General features: G+C 44.4%; 1 protein-coding gene across 1 annotated transcript in view; it reads right to left on the bottom strand.

Moving 5' to 3' along the window:
- Positions 1-4276: 4276 nt before the first annotated feature.
- The window catches only part of LOC144148851 (U20-hexatoxin-Hi1a-like), a 29737-nt gene continuing 19538 nt past the window's right edge, over positions 4277-14475 (bottom strand). Inside the window, exons 4-5 of the mRNA XM_077680373.1 lie at positions 13328-13594; positions 4277-4837 (exon numbers count right to left, since the gene is read on the bottom strand). Of these exons, the coding sequence (XP_077536499.1) occupies positions 4521-4837; positions 13328-13594 (584 nt within the window). The 3' untranslated portion in view covers positions 4277-4520. The remainder of the gene's footprint in view (positions 4838-13327; positions 13595-14475) is intronic.

Raw genomic sequence — 14475 nt, 5'->3', positions numbered from 1 at the left:
TGCTCAGCACAGCTCTTCACGAGCCAAGTGACTCCGACGCAGCGTCAGACTTGGCTACTGCGCAACTGAGGCGCACACCTGGGCACGCGCCGGCGCCAGTGCGTCTGCCGCGGCTATGACGCAACACAATCCAACACAATCCATTTAAATCCAATCCAATCCAAATCCAAGCCAAGCCGAGCCAGCCAACCGAATCAAATCAAATCCAATGCCCCTCGCGCTTGCGCAGAACGGCCCTTCACGGAACACGCGAAACTGCCCAACTTCGGCCAGTGTAGCTTACGCTACAAAACACAAAGGAATCGTGGGTAGAAATTTATTATAGCGCAGGTATGGGAATTACGGCGCATTCTCCATGAAGGCCCTGGGACCTTTTTGATTTTGTATGATTTTTCCATGCCCCAGGGGTATGATTCCTGAGATTTGAGTGGGCTCCGCAACGTGGCGCTACGCTCGCAAGCGATTCCTGTCTACATCGCTCTCGGACCGGAGACAATCTGCTGGATCCTAGCCATTTACAGCTTTTCTGTAAAAAAAATAGCTCGAATCCACGCTGTGGACGTGGTCGGAAATCAGAGCCCTGGAACTGACATCACGCGGCAGGTCCTGTAAAACAAGTTAATCCAGCCGTGCGAAGAAAGAGTGCAATGGACGCGAAGGTGCGCCAAAACAGGCCCTAAACAACGTTCGCTAAAGCAGACGACAAAGTCGACAGAATGGTCCCGCCGGCGTGGCTTCCGGGATTTGCAGCTCCGGAGCGCGGTAACGCTTGGTAATAGCGCCCACTCACCGCGCCATTTAGACTGTGCTCTATGGTTACTGTTACCTCGTTACTGTCAGAATAGGCCGGCTAACAATGTATTGATTCCCCGAGTTTTGCACTGTGGGTGATGTCACTTTGCCCCCTTCAAAAGAACAAAGAAAAAATATTAGCCTAGCTTCACTGACCTAAGGTCGAGATTGCTGATTTCAATAGTAAAGCTGCCAGCCATTCCCTAATCGCTGGGCTCGAATTTAAAGAACTTCTCAAGGTCAGCCTATCGATTACAGTTTGCCGCAATTCATTTTCTCGTATTCCACTGTTAGCACTCTCGGCTTGAACCTTTTGTTACTTTAGAAAGTGGAAACGTGCCACGAGGGGGCTGTGGGAGCACTTTTATTATTTCGAGGGGGAGATATTTTTCACCCTGTATTTTTAACGGCAGATCTTTTTAGTACGACACAAATCCGTTCGGTGGACAACCAGAACCCCGAACTGATCTTAGCGCGTGCTTCGCGGCGTCGTCCGTCGTCGTCCAGGATTGCGTGTGGGCTCGCGCCACATAGGGAGCTGCCACCTTCGTTGTCGTCGCTGTGTAGCGACTGGTCCACCATGGTGCCGCCGCGAGGAAAACGATTACAATGAATCTGTCAAGTAATCCCTGGAAATTACACACCTTACATGGCAACAGAGCCAGCTGACCAGGAAGCGGAGGCCTTCTAAGGCGATGGCGCGCATCAAGAAGATCTGCTCTATGCGGCTTTTCCGTAGGAAGACAATGACCAAAGCGATGACGACTATTGGTACCTAATAAATCACGGTACATACATAAAAGGTCTTTATTACACAGTCCGCTCGAAAACAGCCTTACACTCCTGCGGTTCGGCTGATCTCTCCCTCTCCTGATATCCGCTGCAAGTTTGGGGCAGAGCTTGGTCAACCACCACCTCTGCTGTTTCTAGAGGCTTGAAACCACTATTGCGAGTGGCGGCAATTTTTTTCTCACCGCTAAAATCAATCACCTGCGTACTTCTTATTCAAAGACTTATGCAAATATCACTTTAATATTGACGTGGTGAGACGACTATGCCAAATATTTCAACTCAACACTCAACTTGCCGGGTTTATTCACGATTTACATTCTTCCATTGACGCTGGCATACAAACTGACGCAATTTTTCTTGATTTTTCCAAAGCCTTTGACCGGGTCCCTCATCACAGGTTGCTAATCAAATTAACACAGCTTAACATTCACCCGCTTGTACTCGCATGGATTAAAGATTTCCTTTCAAGAAGACTTCAGTTCAAATCCGTTAATAACAGTTTCTCCTCTTTTGCGGAAGTGTACTCAGGTGTTCCTCAGGGCAGCGTGCTGGGACCCTGCTTTTTTTAATTTTCATTAATGATTTGCCTAACACGGTTTCATCCCAAATCAGGCTTTTCGCGGACGATTGCGTGATTTATCGCCAAATTTTGTGCAAAGAAGATGAGCAGGCCCTCCAGGATGACCTACATGGTATAAGCTCTTGGTGTTCTGAATGGTTAATGTGCCTTAATAATTCTAAAACAAAGCTTATGCCCTTTACTAAACGCGCATCTCGCATTTCAACCTCGTACTTATTAAATAATACTCCAGTTGAACTTACTAGTAATTACAAGTACCTTGGTGTTTACCTTAGTTCGGACTTATCCTGGAATCATCACATTGGCGTCATACTTGCATCGGCTAACCGCTCACTAGGTCTTTTAAAACATAACTTGAAGCATGCCCCATCGCACCTACGTAAACTCGCTTACATCACACTTATACGGGTTAAAATAGAATATGCATCAGCAATTTGGGACCCTTACCAAGCTTACATAATCAACAACATCGAATCACTTCAAAACCGCGCAGTGCGCTTCATCTTTTCAGACTACTCCCGTCATTCCAGTGTCACTGAATTGAAAATTCGTGCAGAACTGCTCGACTTGTCGCAACGACGCACAGCTGCAAGGTTATCACTTTTTCACAAACGTTATCACCACCCATTGCTTCATAATGATTTCTTTTCTTCACCAGCTTCCATTCTTCCCAGACACGACCATCCTTTCAAAGTGAAGCGTTTACTATGTCATACATTGCACTATTCTCGGTCATTCGTTCCGCGTACAATCATTGACTGGAACGCATTGCCATCACACATAGCCACCGTCATTGATGCTGTTAATTTTAATCAACTAATACTCACTGAAGTTGTGAATTGAAAACAAAACTATCGCTTATTTATTGTATAATTTCTGACAGATTGTTCTTTTTCTAAAAAGTTTTGTTTGTTGTTGCTTCTACAGAGTTAATTTTTTACGCGTTATTTCGAGCTAACATTACATATATCATTTTTGTGTTCGCGCATGCGTTGTCCTTTTTATGTTCTATTTTTCCCAGTGTATATATTTTGTTCATATGTTTGTTTCTGCTGCACTGACTACCCCCTATGTAATACCCTCCTGCGTGAGGGCGTTTAGGGGTACTTTGAATAAATAAAGAAATAAATTTCTTTTTTCAATAAGTTGAAAAATATAAACTTTGCCACCATCCTTATTAGCTTATTTTTGCCCTGTTATATAAACCACTTGTTCAACAATTTGTTTAGCTTGTTTCACATATGCATGGTGTGTGTTCTCACCCTCGCTTATCTATATTCGCACCATATCACAGCGCCTGCGTTACCACGGCTGATTTTATGAAATCCTGCAGGAAGAACATCTTTACTGTTACGATTGCTGCCTGTAGAAGTGGAACCTCGCCTGAAAGTGCTTAGAGCTTTATGGCACTCCATTTAAATCATCACATGATCACTGTATTTTACATCTCATAATTTAAATAAAGTACCAACCATGCCTCCTGTGTGTCGCAAATGAAGATATTCCTAATAAGGGTACGCTTTGAAGTCACAGTGCTGTTAACTTTTCCCATCTGTAATAAACAACGGGGAAGACATCTAAATTTCAGAGATTGCGATGATCGCTCGATCGGTAGCTGTAGATCAATTTATCGCAGTAAATTACTGCCTGCGGCGGTAACATTCGTCGTTAGTTTTTGCAGCGCTTAGTGTTGACGACGAGCAGAGATCGAATGATGGGCTCCCTGATCACCCATCGTGTGGTTCCTCGTAAATTAGAGTGTACACTACCATTCGGTGATTATGAGAAGGAGACTGGGTCTTTTTGGCTGAAAGATGGGTGTAGTTGGCGAGATCATCAGGGCATGGTAATCAAGTTCAATAACTGCCTCACATTTTTTGGCGGGAGGACATCAAAGTGCTCGTCACATGTATTGTGTTGTTTGGTTCGAATGTGCTTGTGTTTTCGTTGGTTCTTGGCGTGCATGGCGCGCAAAGAGTATTCGACATTTCAAAATTGAATCCGGCCAACAGGTAATCTGAAACCGCAATCTGCTATTCTTACAATTGTAATAAGGGGATATGATGTTTTGAAGTATTTACTACTGCTAGTCAATGAGATCCTTTAGAAACAGGGTCTATCTTTAATAGCCAGGAATATATGCACAACAAAACTTATTTTCTTCCAACAATTGGCACTCCTTCATTCATTGTAGCGCATCGGACACGCAACCTTTGGGCACCACAATTTTCCTTTTGTGAATTTATTGCCAACATCAGAAGAAAGATCATGAGCCGTAGAGATTTACTCTCACGGCCAGCGTTCTTCTCTGGGCATACTGAATCACATAGAAAGGTTGAATGTAGTTACATGCGAGTTAATGAATTGACCCAGGGTTATCGTCGTGGTGTCGCGATCCACTCGATCTGACGGCGCGGTCGGGGTGACGACGAGAGTGGCGAGTGGATGTTCCTTGATGGCTTGCGTGTCCGTGTGCCGACACATGCCCTTCATGAGACCCTTGACGTGCGCAGGGTGCAGCAGTGAGGTCAGTGCGGCAGCCACCATCCATCTCAATGCCCTTCTTCTCGCCGGTGTATGTATCCACGCACCAGTGCTTGGTGTCGTCACACTGCACGGGGTCGAACTCTCCTGACGTAGTATTGCACCGCGGAGCACTTCTCCGCGGTCGCCCTGGAGAGGATCATGATTTGATGTAATATTAGCTTGACAAATATTTTTCATTTCATTTCATTTCATTTTATTCCCCTAAAGACCAATTGCGGGGTATTAAATACGGGGTGGGTACATAAAAACTGAGCAGAAAACAATAGTTTGTCCTAAGGTGAAAGATGATTAGTGATAGTGCTTGTGAAAGTAGCAGTACAAGTAATGGCAGGAATGTCGCCTGAAAGGCCGCGTTAATGATAACTCAACGTCAAAATATTGCTTTTTATATTATTATGTTGTTGCTGATGCGGTGCGTCATGCGGAGGCATACAATGTTGGTCAGAATATCAGTTCTAATGTAGCAATTATTTTGGTATTATTTTATTTTACCCAGGTCCTTTCTGCTGGTATTTCACAGCCAAAGTGGGTGAATGTCTAGGGGCTCGGTGGGAGGGAACCGCTAAAGCAGAGAGATATTTTGCCGTAAATGCAGACATAAGGCTTGTCCTCCCACTCCATAAGCGTGTTGGAGCGGCATTAAAATTTTTTCTCGTTAAGCAAGCGTATAACTAGGGGGTAGAATACAAGCCAACTTCACCCGTTCTTTCTTCTTTGGTTTCATTTCTTTTACATATTTTATATCCACTGTCTCTTACGCGCGCGTCAAAAGTCTCTGATATTTTTTTTAACATTTCAGTAAACACATACGCAACTTGTGAAGTCTTCCAAAGCAATCGCCTGTGATTCAAACTATTCAGACATCTGTCTTCCTTTACAATTGTGCTCCACACCCCTTACTTAAAGACGACAAAAAAACTGCTCCGGCAAGGTTTGGACTACGCACCGGCTCTTGGCATCTCGAATATTCATATAATTATTATTTTTTATTTGTGTGGATAGGCGTATTAGAGGAAACTCCTTATGCTGCACAAACAGCGTGCTACACTTGCAATAAACCTTCTGCCCGTACAGGGTGCTCTTACGTATCACCCTTTTCTTACACAGGGTAATATCAGTATATATATATATATATATATATATATATAATCTGGAAAGATAAAAACTCACACAAAGCGCGAAAAAACAAGGTTAGTAGAGACAGAGACACACGCGAAAGACGTAGAAAATAGAAATAAGTTTACTGACGTTTTTTCTACGTATTTCTCGTTAGTCTCTGGCTCTACTAACCTTATATATATATATATATATATATATATATATATATATATATATATATATATATATATATATATATATATATATATATATATATATATATATATATATTTATATTTATATATATATATATATATACAGGGTGATCAAAGTTAAGTCGACAGGTTTTTTTAAAATTAGATGCTTAGTTGTACGTGAAGACCACCTCTGCTGTAAGGCTACGCGCCCAGGGGGACACAGAATGACGTGATAAATATTGATGTCGGTGGCTTAATTAACTAAAATTGCATAATTAACTTTTTAGTGACTGCAGTAAACAGACATGTTTATATTGAAAAGTTGGGCGCAATGGTGTTTCTACACAGTTTCATTTGGCAGAATTTTTCTAGCGCATCTGTAATTCGAGATATCGAATTGCGAAATTTAATTGCTGTTTGCGTGATTTCGCATGCAAGGCGGTGGCAGCCGGCGCAAAGCTCCTCCCTTTCGTGACGTACCTGCTGGGTACGAAGTTTAGTTTGACGACGGGGTGGAGGCATAGGCAAATGTGATAACTGACACCGCTTGCGTAATCGCAAGCTGCAGTTCTTCGAACCGCTATCAAAACACGGAACCGATCGGCATCTCTTGATGGTAGCAACTGCAATACCGAGATAAGGGATCCAGCGCTGAAGGCGGTGTGGGGGAGAAGGAGGAGGCTTTGCGCATGCGTGATGGTATCTAGATGAGCGGTCACATCGCTAACTTGGGATAGGCAAAATAAATTCAGTGTTCAATTCTCATCATTGAAATCTTTATTGAAATCAACAAAGGTATTGCCTACGCTAATGAATTCTTTGCTGTGCATTGGGACAAGAATGAAGAGGCGGATGAGCAATAAACTATTTACATGAGCTATTTACAGTAGTTGTTCCAGCGCTAATGAGTCCAGCTGACAGCCCGAGACAAAATTACGTCGTAGTTTTTTGTCGATCAACCATTCGCGTCATCGAAGTGGCCAGCTAATATTGGTGTAGCACTATTTAAAAGTCGTTGTTCTCACCCACCACTGCCGGGTCTTTATGGAAACCTATTAATGTATCAGTGCTTTAAATAATGTTCGAAGTGCTTCCCTTCGACAGCAATGCAAAACATAAACCGCTCTCGCACTGACTGGGTAACTCTGCGCAGTACTTCTGGTCGGATGCTCGCACAGGCAGATGTTATCCTGTTCTTCATATCGTTGATGTCAATTGGCTCCGTTGCGAACACTTGATCTTTCACGTAGCCCCAAAGAAAAAAGTCGAGCGGAGAAAGGTCAGGGGATCTTGGTGGCCAAAACATCGCTCCTCCGCGCCCAATCCACTGTCCTGAAAAATGGCGGTCTAACCATCTTTTTGCAGAGGTGGAGAAATGCGGTGGAGCTCCGTCATGCTGGAACCATACCTTTCGCAAGTCATTTAAGGAAAGATCGTAGGCAAAGTTGTCGACGACAATACTAAGAATTTCTTGGGTGTACTTTTTGCTGTCGAGGTTGCCCTCAAAAAAGTAGGGTCCAATAATCCTGTCTCCTAGTATGCCACACCACACATTCACACTCCAGCGAACTTGGTGCTTGTGTTGTCGCAGCCAGTGTAAGTTCTGTTGTGACCAATAATGGGCGTTGTGAACATTTACGGTGCCATTCCGGCAAAACCGAGCCTCGTCTGTCCACATTACTCTTTGTAGGAAGTCACTCTCTTCTTCAATTTTGATGAGGCCCCAATTGCAGAAGTCCAGCCGCCTTTCGAAGTCTGCCTCACTTAGGTCCTGGTGAAGGCAAACATGGTACGGATGCAACCCATGCTTTTTTAGCACTCTTGCGACTGTTCCGAAGCTGCGTCCTGACTCGTTGGCAATCTGTCGGATGCTGATTTCTGGCATAGACGTTACACACGCGAGAACATCAATTTCGAAATCTTCATTGATGACGGTGTCACTCTTCTGACGCTGACGGTGGACAGAGCCTGTTGTGCAAAATCGCCGGAACGTGGTTATAAACGTTGACCTAGACGGAAGTGGACGGTGTGGGTACCGAGCCCCGTACAGCCGCGCCGCTAACAGGGCGTTTTCATCCGTCTTGGCCATTGCAAGTACCACGTCAACTTTTGTTTCTGTTGAATACCTTGTGCCGGTGGAAGCAGCCATTGCAACATAGCGGGTCTCAACGCTTTTCTTGATTGTCGTTCGACGGGCAGCGCTAATAAAGCATCAGGCCACGGTCAAGAAGCTAACACTCTGACAAGATAATTTCCCACAGCGGTTTCAAACCGCACTGAAAATGTGCCGTAAAATTATCTTCCGCTCCCAGCTGTAACCCGGTAAAGGTCACTGCGCATGTCACACCACACTGCTGTTCTTTGACTTCAAAAGCCAAGACGATAAAAGCAATAAGTGTGCCACTTATCGCTTTTGCCTATGCCTCCACCCCGTTGTCAAACTAAACTTCGTACGCAGCAGGTACGTCACGAAAGGGAGGAGCTTTGCGCCGGCTGCCACCGCCTTGCATGCGTAATCACGCAAACGGCAATTAAATTTCTCAATTCGATATCTCGAATTACAGATGCGCTAGAAAAATTCTGCCAAATGAAACTGTGTAGAAACACGATGGCGCCCAACTTTTCAATATAAACATGTTGGTTTTCTGCAGTCACTAAAAAGTTAATTATGCAATTTTAGTTAATTAAGCCACCGACATCAATATTTACCACCTCAATCTGTGTCCCCCTGGGTACGTAACCTTACAGCAGAGGTGTTCTTCTCGTACAGCTCAGCGGCTAATTTATAAAAAACCTGTCGACTTAACTTTGATCACCCTGTATATACAGAAAGATAGGTCGGTAGTCTACAATGCCAAAGGAGGCATAGGGGTGTGCTAAGGCTCTTTTCTTTTTCACTACGGTTAATTAAGTAAACATTTTTTTTAAATATACAGAAGAAAAAAAGAAAGAAAGAAAAACACGCGCCCAGAGTGGGGACCGAACCCACGCCTTTCGATTACATCTCGAATGCCTTACCAATTCGGCTATCTGGGCGACTGTGTTCTCCTTCACTTTCTGGGCTAATTATATTTACTAGAAGTGTATCTGACTCTTGAGGGTGGTGGCCAGCGCCACTCTGACTACACGGGGAGAAGGGGACCTTCTTTTCAACCCCCGGGGCGTGACTCGAACGTCTACAGCTTGTCATGAGCGGGTTACTGGCGGGAAGCCCTCTTATGCTACCTAGGCATCAAGGCTGCCAGAACCGACACCCTCGCTAGGCTTTCGCAGAATAATATAGTAAGGAAATGAGGGGCTCGTTGAGGAAATACAGAAAGATAGGTCGGCAGTCTACAATGCCAAAGGAGGCATAGGGGCGTGGTTAGGCTCTTTTCTTTTTCACTACGGTTAATTAGGTAAACATTTTTTTTAAAGGGGCCCTGAAAGGCATTTTGAGCACACTAAATGAAGTAGCGCAATCGTTAGATTGGGTCGTCAAGGTCATCTGGGCCAAGTATTACTCTTTTACGCGCAGCGGAAAGCTCACACTTTTGTTGCGAAGTTTGTCGCTTTTTTCTCACCCTTTCCTTCGTGTTTTTGGACGCCGCCATCTTCACATGTCTACATCATCGATTCCCCGATGTTCGTCATGAGCTAGACATCCTGCTATTGGGCGGCTTTTTCGCGCACTTCCGGCAAAGAGATGAGTCGTCTGCTCAGCGTCGACTCGCCGGCTGATCTGCCAGCGTAGTGCCGGAGTGCTTGGACATTTTACGACAAACGAAACAAGTGTAAACAAACGCTTAACCGTTCGTATTGAATGCAACACGGCCATAACACGACATGTATATTCTCTTACCGGAGTACGTCCCATAAAGAAAGCGTTGAAGCCCCGTGGCACTTCTTTCGTGCAATCGCAGAGAACGCCCTGAGCCGAATGCCCAGGTTTGACGGATACATTTTTTTCCACTTCAAAACAATCCAGAGATGCGTTTCGAACGAACACAACGTCACAACATGCGTTGCAAGTCTGAACCGCGATTGACAGACGATGGGCTGCCTCCTCCTGCCCCTCGTAAATTCGGCACTCACCTCGCGCGCGGTTTGCGGGGACGAACAGCAAGTCACTTAACTCTGGCGCGCAAGCCGAGATGGCTTTTAGCCACGCACACTGCACATACCCCATGCGAGGTTGAGTCGTACGTCGCTCGAGAAAGATAATCCAGGCCATGGGAAGCACTATCCACCCGCAGAAGCACAACGTCGCATTTCATCGCGAAACAAAGGCGTCCACAACACACACACCATCGCCTCCTGTAATGCCAAACGCATCTCGCACTTCCAAATGAGAGTGAGTAGTATGCCTGCAGTGCCCATATGCCGCGAGGTGGGGCCCCAAGCTGAACCGGGATCACGCAACCGTAACTGACCTCTGGGGCGGTTTGTGCCTTGTTGCCAAGGCAACCGATGTTTGAGATCGTCAAAGAAAGGTGCTCGCTCCAGCGCTAGAAAGCTCAGAGCCGCGCCGGAGCATGTTTTGCCAACGTTGCCGCTCTCCACCACGCGTCGCCCCAAGCTGAACTGGTCAGATGATTGAAGCGTTTTGTGCACGGGTTCTGTATCGGCTTAAAATGTCTTTTTCACATGGCGCCGGCAGGAATTACCACCACCGCAAAATAAGACCCGGCACCAGCGGGGCCACATCTGATACGGTGCTTTTTGGATAAACGGTGCGCGGTGCATGAAAGGGACCGAGCGCAAGATCCTCCCCAGCGGCTGCGAGTTCGCCGCCGATTAAAAGTCACGTGCTGCACTGCAGCAACGCACACCGCGAAAGGGCAAGGCCAGGCCACCGCACACATGCGGCCAGATTTTTCGTTCGCTTATCCATCCTTGAGCGGAGTGCGGAATTCATGGTGTCAACAAAACTTGCCCGTAGCAGACGGCCGTCGGAGGAGCGTAATGCGGAAGTACGTCACCGCTGACTAGCGCAGCATCATGGGAGGCAGTGCTCGCGCGCCGTCAACAGTTGAAAAGAGGAGGAAACGCGGCGCGACGATAATGCGCGGTTTTTGATTTACGATTTCTCAGCTAATACTCATCGCTTTAACAAAATTCTTGCGGGAGGAGATTGCTAATACATTGTCTTATTTGGTTACATGTAGATCCATGCATCGGCGGAAGTATTTCAGGACCCCTTTAAATATACAGAAGAAAGAAAGAAAGAAAAACACGCGCCCAGAGTGGGGACCGAACCCACGAATTGAGGTTCGGTCCGGGGTTCGGACCGAACCCATGTAATCGAAAGGCGTGGGTTAGGTCCCCACTCTGGCGCGTGTTTTTCTTTCTTTCTTTCTTCTGTATATTTAAACAAAATGTTTACTTAATTAACCGTAGTTAAAAAGAAAAGAGCCTAACCACACCCCTATGCCTCCTTTGGCATTGTAGACTGCCGACCTATCTTTCTGTATTTCCTCAACGAGCCCCTCATTTCCTTACTATATATATATATATATATATATATATATATATATATATATATATATATATATATATATATATATATATATATATATATATATATATATATATATATATATATATATATATATATATATTTATATATATATATATATATATATATATATATATATATATATATAGCGAATCAGAAAATGAGGAAATGAGGGGCTCGGTGGAATAAGACAGAAAATAAGGGTTGGCAGTAAAGAAAACCTCGTAAAGCAAAGGGGTGGTTGTGGGGGGTAATAGAAACAGATGAATTTTTTGAGTCAGAAAGAACGTGGTAAAAAAATTTCCGCCGGTTGGGATCCGAACCCACGACCTCCAGAATACCGGTCTACCAGAATATGGGCGCACAAAATTTTTTATCTCTACTATGCTTCGGTTTTGGAGCTGGGTGCAATTTCAAGCGAAGAAGTCGTATTACGGATTTTAACTACAGAGGATACGCTCCAATTGCAAGATTTGTTTTTTTTTTATTTTCAGATCTGATACCGAACATACAGAGATTATTGCACACTTTTCTACTAAACAGGTTTCGTCTGAAATTATTCTTAAAATTTTTCTGCACAATTATTTGCGCATCGTTTATAGTCTTTGTATAAAGCTAAGTAACAACCCATCTCGCAGAAATGCTGAAACTATATGCTAGAGACGGGCGGCGTGATACGTCAGTATATTCGTGAATAGATTCGACTTACCCAAGGAAGACATCTTCATCAGTGTACGTAAAATAGTACAATTTCAATTTCATTCAGTGTGTTGAAGTAGTCACCATTGTTTGTTTCCCGTGCTTGCGTTATTTTATTTCACACTTCACTGCTGTTACTTTGAAGCCATGTTTTCGATCATAGACAATGACGTGGAAGATAATACTTCAATAAAACCCAAAAACAAAGGAATTGGTTTTATTCTTCGGGCTCGCATAGTTCGAGGCCACCACGTTATCTCGAAATAAATACATTGTCACGGACAAGCACACAGAAGTACTGATGGAATCGATGAACGTTGTATTAGAAAAAAATTACGCGGTGTGTGAGGAAAGAGCGAGAAGTTATTTGCAACTAATAAAAACCAATAAAGCAGCACTAAAGGTTGCAGCACAGCCTTGTTACATGTCGTCGGTACTTCGTACGTTCCTAAACAAAGCGTGGATAAAAGCTTAAAAGAAGTAACCGAGTGCGTTAAGCATATATGGCTGCGTGTATATTCCACGTCTTTATTGAACATTCCCCCCCATATACGCCCACAAGCACAGCCTACCAACAAATAAGCCTCTCTAATATCGCATATACATAGCATCAAGAGAACATGGAATAGACGTCACAAAGACTAACAATACCGTTTACAACTTCTGCAAAGTCGTTTTACCTCCATCAGAGTGGGGTATGCTCCTCTTATGATGCGGTTCCTTCGCGAATGTTTAACAAACTTGGTAGTTAAGTTTGTTTACGTATGCTCGACTTCGGGAGTGCGTTCAACGCTAATTGTGCCCTCTCGACGACAGGGAGCACAACAGCAGACCACATTTGAGTTCAGTTACCTGATAGCTACAATTGCGTTCGTAGAATTAGAAAATTTTAATAGATGCTTTTTTTTAATACTTGGAGCAGTATCTGACCACTGGTGAATATTCTTGTAGTAATATCTCTTCTGTGGGTTTTACGCCGTGAGCACTGTAGCTGCATACAGGGTAATGCACACCACCGTTTTAAGGTCATGAAGTGTAGGACCGGCCAGCATTGAAACTGCAATAAAATGTTACGAGATGTGCGGTACAAAGTGACGAAAAAAAACGCACGATTGCGCTGCTTACCACGTGTGTGCTCCCATTCGTGGTGTGCACGAATGCAGTCGCAGGCTACGATTTTCCTAGATGGGCCCTTGATCTGCCCAAACTCTCTGTCGTAGCAGGCACAGAAGGGAGGCCCTCGAACAGCCTGTCCAAAGCACTGCCTTGAGAGGTACTCGCCATTTTCGTCGCACTCAGGAACCAGGAGACCCAGAGAAAGGTTTTGCGTGACCCGCTGTTCCCTTTCTCGACGCCGTTGGCAGTCGGTCAGGCGAACGGAAGTAAGGGAAGCTGTGGGACATATTGACAAGAGATTCTCAGCACTGTTACCAACGTTTGGGATGAATACCTATTTGGGATAGTTTCTGCGTACATTTTTGGGTCAACGTAATAGCGTCAAGAAATCCATTATCGTGAACCTCAACGTGCATAGCGTAACTTACAAAGCGTTCAAACCCACAAACTAAACATAACTGTGCGCTGTAAGCCAAGGGGAAATTCGCGTCACCCACACATACACCCGGCACATTATTTCTGTTTTCAGTGGGAGGAGTACTATGTAGAGTGCTATTGCAAGAGTAGATATGCAGGAGAAGATGCGTGTGCCAGATATTGCTTTTAAATGGACACTGCGCGGGAACAACGCCTAATTCGGTTAGGGAGTAGATGTTGAATGAGCCTAGCCTTGACGAAGACCATTTCTTGTTTTCTTAGATGTATGGCCCCAGAACGTGCTTTTGAATAGGAATTTTATAGATGCATATTTTCAGAGAATGAGCATAAGAGATTTCTTAAAAATGAGTCAGGCATTAGAAATGGTGCACTAGAATTACGTAAAAAACATACCAATAAGCAGGAAATGTAATAGAGAATGCCCAAATTGAATAGACAAAACATAGCTGCTTGTACATGCGCCATTTAGCGCTCTCCTTTTCTTTACAGCAAACGCAACATGATTAGCATCTGATTCTATTCCGTGCATGGTTATTTCAAGAGCGGATGAATAGACCAATTAAGTGCAGTTAAGGCTGTCTAGCTGACACTTTGTCTAAAATATCTCGCTTTTTGATCAATGGCTAGCGTAGAAGGGCAAGCGCCCATCGCATTGGCATTATTAGCTTACTGTGAAGAGCCAGACCAATAGTTTTTAACACCGTGTAGTATGCCTGCCA

This window comes from Haemaphysalis longicornis, unplaced genomic scaffold (assembly GCF_048455015.1).
Source record: "Haemaphysalis longicornis isolate Haplotype H1 unplaced genomic scaffold, Haemaphysalis longicornis Haplotype H1 scaffold_8, whole genome shotgun sequence".
In the NCBI taxonomy this organism is placed as follows: Eukaryota; Metazoa; Arthropoda; class Arachnida; order Ixodida; family Ixodidae; genus Haemaphysalis; species Haemaphysalis longicornis.
Note: the sequence above shows the minus strand (reverse complement) of the source record. Positions and strands in the feature narration are given on the sequence as shown.